This window comes from Sinocyclocheilus anshuiensis, unplaced genomic scaffold (assembly GCF_001515605.1).
Source record: "Sinocyclocheilus anshuiensis isolate Anshui unplaced genomic scaffold, SAMN03320099.WGS_v1.1 scaffold117, whole genome shotgun sequence".
In the NCBI taxonomy this organism is placed as follows: domain Eukaryota; kingdom Metazoa; phylum Chordata; class Actinopteri; order Cypriniformes; family Cyprinidae; genus Sinocyclocheilus; species Sinocyclocheilus anshuiensis.
Genome location: NW_015536624.1, coordinates 3252471 through 3262044, shown reverse-complemented (window position 1 = coordinate 3262044; position 9574 = coordinate 3252471). Strand labels below are relative to the sequence as shown.

The window sequence follows — 9574 nt, the reverse complement described above, 5'->3', positions numbered from 1 at the left end:
ATTGTGTTTTATTATTAAAACGTTTATTATTAATTTATATTAATATAGTCGCTTGCAATGTGGGCAGGGCAGGGCAGGGCAGGCCCCCCCCCGCAGCACGGGCCCCAATGCGGCTGCACTGCCTGTAGTTACGCCACTGCTCTCAGTACTTTTATTTTCGTTTGCAAAACTTTATTTTCGTTTGCAAAACTATTTTCGTTTGCAAAACTTTATTGTCTTTTGCAAAACTTTATTATTTTGCATATATATATATGTGGCATTATATTGACTCCATAAAAATCACTTCCTGCCCTCCAGCTGCATTTCGCGCGTCATCAGTGACGTCATGTGCAAACAACCTATTCTCACTTGAAAAGGAACTGCTGTCATTTTTATATTATTAAAACGCTGAATAATTATACAAACAATGTATTCAAAAAGTTACTTTACCTGTTGTTTTGCCTTATTTTCAACAAACGGTGCCATCTGGGTATATCCAATATATACTAATAATAACCGATGAAGCGAGATCCAGTGATACTGACAGCCGATGAAACGAAGATATCCGTTAAAATAGCCATAGAAAACCGATTACCGATCTCTTAAAAAGGCAGAAATTCCCATATGAACACAGACAGAGAAGTGTTCATCTGTGTGAGTCATATTTAATGAAACCCAATCATTCAGGAAACGTTCCTTGAGTCATTGCGTCAAACCACGTCATTCCAACATCATCCGTTTAAAGACGGAACGAGACGGTTTGTGTGAAACGCGAGTCTCGGCTGCGGGAGAGCTGCTTACCGGGAAATCACCGGCTCGTTGAGAAGACAGATACGCCTTATTCGCTTGGTCGGTGTCAACACGAGCAGCTGCCACTGCTTATCCATCACATATGGTGTACAATCGCGTCTACTCAGCCCTATTACATACTGCTTATAGATTTGCTCCGCTTGCTCAATTAATAGCAAAGAAACAAACAACCGTTTTATAATTTCAAAGGGACTAACTGTTTTTTTTTTTTGTGATATACTCCTAGCTAGCCTAGCAGTAATAATGTGGTAATCGCTTACCCATTTTATTGCGAGTTTCTTGCCATTAGTCCTTTTTACAACGTTATCCAACACTGTGCGGGGAGAATGACCGTCTGAAGACGCAAACCTGCTATTTCCTTTTCCGGAGTTGCAGCGCCCTCTACCGGATATGAATAAAACAACGCCACATGTGCAAGGTTTCTCTTCCCGATTTAAATCAAAGTCTATTTTTAAATTAAAAATATATGATTTAAATGGATATATGATATTTGTTAATTTTAATTTAAATGTATAGATATTTATTCCATATGATCAATGCTTACCATTTGTTCTTAAATGATTCATTTGATTTTGTCCAAGATGTTGGCAACCAAAAACACGATATGCCACTTTAGGAATAATAGAGACTGAAGCAAAAGATGACAATGTGGTGTTTTAGAAAATAGATATTTTATAGATCAAATAGAAAAGCTTATTGCGAACATTTATAGGAGTTTTTAATCCGATATTAATTCATAAACAATAATAAACTATGCTTTAGGCATACTCACCAGAGCCAGGGTTTTGCTGTTCTCAATGTTATTAATGTAAGCTGAATGTTATCCTTGTACACAGACTTAAGGCAGCAGGTGTGACTTTGCTTATGTGTCTGTGGAGGCTTTTGAATGTTTTCCCAAGACACCTAACCTCGTTTAGAAATATGGAAAACATCATAAAGAGAGGGTGGGTATCATGTTTGTGATATTTGTTTCGCATGTTCATGAAGTGTTTTCAACTTCAGCCACCTGACGTAGCGATAATATGCATGGCATCACTTACATTATGTGTTAGAATAACACTGTAGCACAACAGTTTACTGGAAACAGTGGGAGTTAAATTACATTGAGAAATTTGATACATTTCGCTTAAAAACAATGAAACTCTGAAACATGTCTTGTTCCTCTTTTTATAAATTAATATTTATATGTCTAGCTTTTGTTAAACACAAGAATGTATCCTGTGTAAACAGCTCCTAATGAAAGAATGGTACAAATAGTAGTGGGACAACAGTTAGTCGAAATTGATTCTTTATTATGTTATAGTGGAAACCGGGTCGAGCTGTCACATGTAATGTTGTCACAGGTGCTTTTTCTCAGTATCTATTGTATTTTGAGGCTAAAGTCCAATTTTCCACTAGTAGTGCTTATCTATGTTAGTTTCAAACACCTAGTTCAAATGTAATGTTAAATTAGGACTACACTTTATATTCTTGGCTAATCAAAATGAAATAATAAAATTAAATAATAAATTGTTAAACAAAAATAATATAATATAATATAATCTAAATATAGGCTAATAAATAAGGTAAATAAGTAAAGTAACTATGAGGTAGTTTTAAACAAAGGTTAAACTGTGCAGGTTGTCATGTGTAAATGTCGAAATGTTATACAATTAATTCATTTACGAAAAAAAATATTTTGATTGTTTTGTTTGTTTGCTTTTTTATTTTCTCTTCAATTTATTTAGATTTTTTTAGTTTTTTAGTTTTGCATGTTTTAGAACTATTTTGTTATTCACTTTTGTGTGATAACATGCCCTAATAATAATAATAATAATAATAATAATTTGAATAACTGAATCCAGACAATTTTGAGTTCTTTACGAAAAAATAGTGTTAATTGATAGTGTTAATTAATTACTTACAAGAATTTGTAAATATCTATTAATGCATTTTAAAATACATGAATAAAAGTTTCGTAATATTTCTAGCTATTTGAATGTACATGAACTAATGATCTGTTAATGAGCCGATTGTATAATGTAACGTTCGTTAAAGTATCGTGACGTCACACCCTCCTCGCCCAATCACTGGTTTCCGTGTGTGCGCGTGGATCACTTCCTTGTTTTCGGACTTGTCATGATGCGATTGGTTAGAAAGCGTGTCAGCGTTTGAATGGGGCTTTCCGTATACATCTTTCTGTGATGTACATAGACACGAGCTGTAACAATGGGACCATTAAGAGTTATATCTGTCTTTCTGGCTGTCATTTTAGTGTGTTTCATGTTTGCCCAATGCGGCGCTCGTGATTTGGACTCCAGCTACGTGACTTGTGGATCTGTGGTCAATGTCATGATGCGATTGGTTAGAAAGCGTGTCAGCGTTTGAATGGGGCTTTCCGTATACATCTTTCTGTGATGTACATAGACACGAGCTGTAACAATGGGACCATTAAGAGTTATATCTGTCTTTCTGGCTGTCATTTTAGTGTGTTTCATGTTTGCCCAATGCGGCGCTCGTGATTTGGACTCCAGCTACGTGACTTGTGGATCTGTGGTCAAACTGCTGAACACCCGCCACAGCGTCAGGCTTCACTCGCATGATGTCAAATACGGATCAGGTAGAACCACTGTGGATAATCTATATAATCATAAACTTTAGCAATTTAGTTCTCAGAGAATGTTTCTGTTGTAGTCGACAGCTTAATCTTCGCTTTTAGTCTTTTTTAATGCACTTATATTGGTGATATTGCTTAGTGTAATAGCAGCTGGTGCATGTATGCATTAGCCAGGAAGCTAATGACTGCTAATATTTCAGTAAAGTACTGTATTTGTCTTTCCGTAAGCCAGTTATAGACTCTCATTCATCCCCAGTGGTTTATTTTTGTTGGTTCGGATGTATTATGTTTACCTGAAAGATCTATGTAATCATGACGACAGGTGCACTACCGTGATAATACCATACATTTATTACATGTACAGTGGTAATACGTATGATATTTATTCGAGTGGCTTTTTTAAGTGTTTGTTTGCTTGCTTTTCATTTTTTGCATGTTTTAGAATTTTTATTTTAACAAAACTTGCTCTGTAATATCTGTTAAATTAACTGTAACTACCTAACATTGGAAATGTAACGTTAACTTTTTTTATGGATACGACTTAAGTATGCATCTATACAGAAACTGACCATAATAATAATAATAATAAATAATTATAAAGTGATATTTAACTTGGTCAATCCAGATATTTTAGGTGTTGCTTAGATTAAATATTTGTATTAATTATCTATATGCGTCTATACATAAATTGACCAAAATAACTCCAGCCTGAATAATAAACAAAACATGGAAATTAACAACAATAATAATAAAATGTATAATAAACTGATATTTCACTCAGAGGATCCAGATGTCTTAGTTTAGCAGTTGTTTAGGTAAAATTGTTGTGTACAGAAATTGACCAAAATAATAAACAATAAGAATAAACAAAATGATCCCCTGAATACCATGAATAATAAACAACATTAGAAATGAATAATAATAACAATATTAATTCATTACAAATATTTCTAAATATTTTTGAATGTATATTCAGTAACACTTTACTTAAAGCTTTAATGTATAATGCATTATAAAAGTAGCTTTAATGCATTAATTATGGCTTGTAATGCACCTTATAATGCATTGTACAATCTCATTAATAATTATAACCAGAGTTAATGCATTATAACACTTATCAATTCATTGTTACACTATGCATTTTAAATTCGGTTATAATTATTTACGACAACAAGATGTATTACAACGCACATTATGAATAATTATATCGCATTATACCCCTTAATAACCCTTTGTAATGCATTATACATAAACGCTTTAAGTAAAGTGTTACCATATATTTAAACACACAATATATGATGCATGATTTATTTTTTTCTTGTACAAAATGGAATATGGTGGGGACCTATCTTGAGACTCTTGGAAATTTAATTTCTGTATTCTGTAAACCTCCCCTTCTATTTATTTTTTTTATATATATTTCTGAAGTATTGGATTTATAAAACAATTGTGAATATTGTCATTTATGTTTTTTTTTTTTTTTAATAACTATGTTGTAAATATTTGTTAATTGAGGCAGTCTGTTTATTGTTTTTGTCTGTGTGTGTGGGTGTAAATATGTGTATTTTGTTATCCTATGTTGGTTACTGTTTTTAGCATTTGTGTTTGTTAATATAACTTCTACACTTTAAATAAAATATTTTTAAAAAATGTAATATGGGATGCTAAGGTACTATAATATTCTTTGAGTACTTTGGAGTACTGTATAATGAATATGAGGTTCAAGATGGTATACATTTATTCTCAAATTAACGATTGTTTACACGATGCCCTGCAGGAAGTGGCCAGCAATCAGTAACCGGTGTGGATTCTGCCGATGATGCCAACAGCTACTGGCGTATCCGTGGAAAACCAGACAAAGTTTGTCAGCGTGGGGAGCCCATTCGATGTGGACAGGCCATCCGAATTACACACATGAAGACCGGACGCAACCTGCACTCACATCACTTTAGCTCCCCGCTGTCTAACCACCAGGTAGATCCACACAACACTCTCCTCTCTCAACCTACATGTTCAGATGACTGTAACTGGCTGGATTTGAATTACATTATCACGTTGATTTTTTTTATGTTGGCAGGAAGTGAGTGCGTTTGGTGAAAATGGAGAAGGAGATGATTTAGACGTATGGGCCGTGCAGTGCGGCGAAACATACTGGGAACGTGACGATGCTGTGCGAATTAAACACGTTGCCACTGAGGTTTTCCTCAGTGTAACCGGAGAGCAGTACGGTCAACCAATCAGAGGCCAGCGTGAGGTCCATGGAATGCCTTCACCCAATCAGCATAACTACTGGAAGGTGATGGAGGGGGTTTTTATTCAGCCCGGCAGTGATCCAGTGCGCCACGACGAGCTCTGATGATGCCACTGCTGAGTGAATGAGAACTCCACTCACACATGCTGTGAAACCCTCTCTATATTTAAACCTTCCGTTTCTATAAAGTTGTACTTTTATTGGTCAAACTTTGTGTGATGCAATTTTTGACAAAAATGTCACCTGCAAAATGAACTTCACAGACTAAAAGGTCTGTTTTACTAGATTGCTAATGATTGGAATGTGTTTGTTTGTACATAATGGAATACAATTACATTACATACCAGGATTTTGGGCTTTTCTATTATTTATATTAGGTTGGATTACTACTGGGACAAATGGCATTGTACTATGAAATCCTGTAATCTTTCGGAATTCAATATGGGAAAATATCAAATGGTCATTTCTGTTTGGTTTAAGTTTTCTATGTTACTGTAATTCCCAATAGTTGTTTCCCCCCTCATACTGTATGTGACCCGATATGTACATAATTTGGTGAAAACATACTGTAGGTATTTTTTTTTATTTCAGTTAAAATAACATGTTTTAAAGAACCATATAATTAAAAAACTGTAAACAAGCAGATGCATTGTTGTGATGCCCAATTTCCGAATACTGTCAATAAATACTGCACACTAGACTTTATTAAAGATTACTCTAAAATTACAATTACAATCACCCGTCAAAGATGATTATTTCTGCTCCTCTCGCTTCTCTGGAAAATGAAAGATGACACACAGCATCCAAATGGGGGCAGCATTTAGCTACTGTTTGGCACAAACTGCATGGAAATTGAAATGAAGGAAATATCACTGAAACGTGTGTCTAGGACAGTATACGTTATGTGTAATAATAATACACAGCGACGGACGTAAAGTGAGGACAAATGACTAACCGTTATATATTGGAACAATGAAACGCTGAACATCTAGATTACCAAATGAAAACTGCTGTTTTTAAGAATATAGTGTTAAACGGACAGTTCATTCTTACATTTTGATAATAAAACAAACAAACAAACAGCTTACTAACTAGCTAATGCTCTATTATTTATATATTTTGAAACTTTTTTTTTTTTTGCCAGGTTGGTTTTAATCAAATCTTTACAAAGATTCGAACAAAATGAAAGATTCTTTAACCTTACACTGTTTGAATCAGATAGGCTATCATTTTAATTTATTATGTTTTACTGTAGTATCCACTGAGTGAATACAGTGTCTAATTAGTTGTTCCAAATGGTTTAGCCTCGTATATAGGCTATAACACAATGTAACAGCAATGGCAATACGCAAAGAAAAAAAAAGAAAAAAATATATATTTTATAACTTAAAACGCTTTCTCAAAAACGCTTGTTTTTACTAAATAACTATATTTAACTGATTGAACTTCCTTGACTGATACCGTGGCTTATTCTGTCCTTCTCATTACAAATGACCGTATGTAAACTTTGATATTTAAGTTATGTTTTGTAATTTGACTTACCGTAGTGTTTCGCACCACTGCTGTCCAAATGTGATACTGTATGACTCCCCCCTGACTGATGTCCAAACCAAAAAAAATCTCTTTTGTATCTTCCCTCACTATTTTAGGATGATGCTGATTTGAGTAATGGAAGAATGCACATAATGATAATTAAACCGATTAGATTAATAACAATGTCCCACCTATTTTAGCAGAAACCGGTTATATAGTAAATATTTGAGGAGACATGAGTGAAAACGCATATAAAACATCTGGTAAGACTTATAATAACATTATGGAACATTAGTAGCCTACATGATGCTCAACATATTGTAGTAGGCTAATTAGCAGACAATGAAACATCTAGATTAAATATACGAATTTGTATGTCTTAAATAAGTTTTCCTATCGCTTATTTACACTTCAATTTACATGATCTAATAACGTCTTAAGCATCATCTAATTTAATGGTTCCTGATTTATCAATGAAAATAAAATGAAGAGTTGTCAAATCTTTAACGAAGATGTTATTTTATCACTAATGCGAATTTTATACGTTTCATAAACGTGTACTCACTTAAGCTTAATTTTAATAATTTGTTGCGTAAACATTTTTTTATTTTTATGTGAGATGTTAAAGGGGTCATATGATGCTGCTAAAAAGAACATTATTTTGTGTATTTGGTGTAATGAAATGTGTTTATGCGGTTTAAAGTTAAAAAAACACATTATTTTCCACATACTGTACATTATTGTTTCTCCTCTATGCCCCGCCTTTTTGAAATGCGTCGATTTTTACAAAGCTCATCATTCTGAAAAGCGAGGTGTGCTCTGATTGGCCAGCTATCCAGTGCGTTGTGATTGGCCGAATACCTCAAGCGTGAGACGGAAATGTTACGCCCCTCACCATACTGTTGTATTCCCTCAGCGACCAGCACGGATCAGCTCTAGGCATGACGAAGCAGATATCGTCCTCTTTTGGAAGACCAAACAAAGTAGTTTCGCTTTCACAACGAAGCACACAGCGTCTTCAGGATATGGCGGCGGCAACAACAATACTACAGCAAGAATAAAAGTTACTCTTTCTTTGCGTGAACATTTGGGCGGCGTTATGCAAATCTTCCCACAGAGCGACGTAGGTATGTGGGGGCGTGTTAGAACAAGCCGTTTTAGGTAGGTGTGGCTGATTCTTAACTTTTATAAAGAATATCTATTTGGATTTGAGACTTTAGTCTTTGCAACTTCACAGATCTTCTTTATGCACCAAGAGCTTGTAACACTCCAAAGAGAAAGGACAAATTGAAATCGCATCATATGACCCCTTTAAAAAAATTGCATAGTAAGCGGATTGTTTTTTTGTCTTCCCAGAAGATGGCGACATAATATAACACAGGGTTTGCGTATAGTTCCGCTAGTCAGTCACCCATTATGAACTCTAGAATCTAGAAAGATTCATTTAATATGGTACAAAGAAGTGGCTTATCATCTAAACCGAGCTGCTTCTGTATTAAAAATACTTGTTTTTATTCTCATCCTATATTACGCTTGGCATGGCCACCTATTGAACCAAATGTGCCTTCATTGTCGATTCTACACATTTATTGCAGCTGTTAGTCGGCTATATTCTTACAACGCAACATAATAAAGAAAACCTGTTCACTGGTTGTCAATATCACCCCTCAGTGCTGTCATCATATCGGAGACACAATCTTGACGCAGTGCCATACTGCAACAAGAAAGCCCAGAGCCACATGATTTAAATAGCTCAAAAGCTCTCTATTGCACTATTCATAATCAAATTAATAGCTGGACTGAGTATCCACATGGATGGGGCAGCCATGAAAACACATGTCCTCACAGGGTCAAGTGAAGAGCTATGAAAAAAGCATCGTACTCAAGAGAAGACAAGCATTTAGGTTACGACATAAATGCGACTGAATGCTGAGCGTGAGAGTGCCTGGAAATTGAAGTGTCTGAGGTCGAAATATTATGTGAACCACTAGAGAGACTGGATCTGAAATATGCCTTCAGAAAGTCACCTTGAATGCAAAATTATCCCCATGGCAATTTAAGAAACTGAAAAGCACAGAAGACGTAATTTGTCATATTAGCAGTAAATTAATGCAAACTCGTTTTAGAAATTAAGTGTTTAATGCTGCGTTCAAGTCCTCCCGGGACGTTCGTACTTACCAGTTGACAAGTCGTAATTACGACGTCAGGTGCGTTCAAGTCAGTTTAGTCGGCACAAGATGGCGGTGTACCTTCTTTTAAAGGGGTCATATGATGCGATTTTAAAGATAATTATTTGGTGTAACAGAATATGTTGACATGCTTTAATGTTAAAAAAACAAATTATTTTTCAAATACTGTACATTATTGTAGGTCCTCTATGCCCCGCCTCTCTCAAACGCTTCGTT

General features: G+C 34.9%; 2 protein-coding genes across 5 annotated transcripts in view; one reads left to right on the top strand and one right to left on the bottom strand.

Annotated features, from left to right (window-relative positions):
* ydjc (YdjC chitooligosaccharide deacetylase homolog) overlaps positions 1–9574 on the bottom strand; it is a 26829-nt gene that overhangs the window by 6810 nt on the left and 10445 nt on the right. Inside the window, exon 1 of one of the 4 annotated variants that reach the window (XM_016507596.1) lies at positions 1050–1199. The exons of 1 other annotated variant lie outside the window; for it this stretch is intronic. Coding sequence is in view for 1 of the 3 variants with exons in the window: in XM_016507589.1 (XP_016363075.1) it covers positions 430–465 (36 nt within the window). In the remaining 2 variants the exon portion in view is untranslated. 2 more of the 4 variants (XM_016507614.1, XM_016507589.1) reach the window with 2 other exon arrangements.
* Positions 3124–6359, top strand: LOC107704634 (stromal cell-derived factor 2-like protein 1). The gene is made up of 3 exons (XM_016507623.1): positions 3124–3388; positions 5163–5359; positions 5463–6359. Exons 1-3 carry the CDS (start codon positions 3211–3213, stop codon positions 5739–5741), a joined length of 654 nt encoding a protein of 217 aa, XP_016363109.1. The 5' UTR covers positions 3124–3210; the 3' UTR covers positions 5742–6359.

Excerpts from the sequence above, each read along its gene's own strand:
- LOC107704634 (XM_016507623.1), top strand. The coding sequence starts at position 3,211 with ATGGGACCATTAAGAGTTATATCTGTCTTTCTGGCTGTCATTTTAGTG. Across the intron at positions 3,389-5,162 it reads TGATGTCAAATACGGATCAG|GAAGTGGCCAGCAATCAGTA; the intron begins GTAGAACCACTG and ends GATGCCCTGCAG. Across the intron at positions 5,360-5,462 it reads CCCCGCTGTCTAACCACCAG|GAAGTGAGTGCGTTTGGTGA; the intron begins GTAGATCCACAC and ends TTATGTTGGCAG.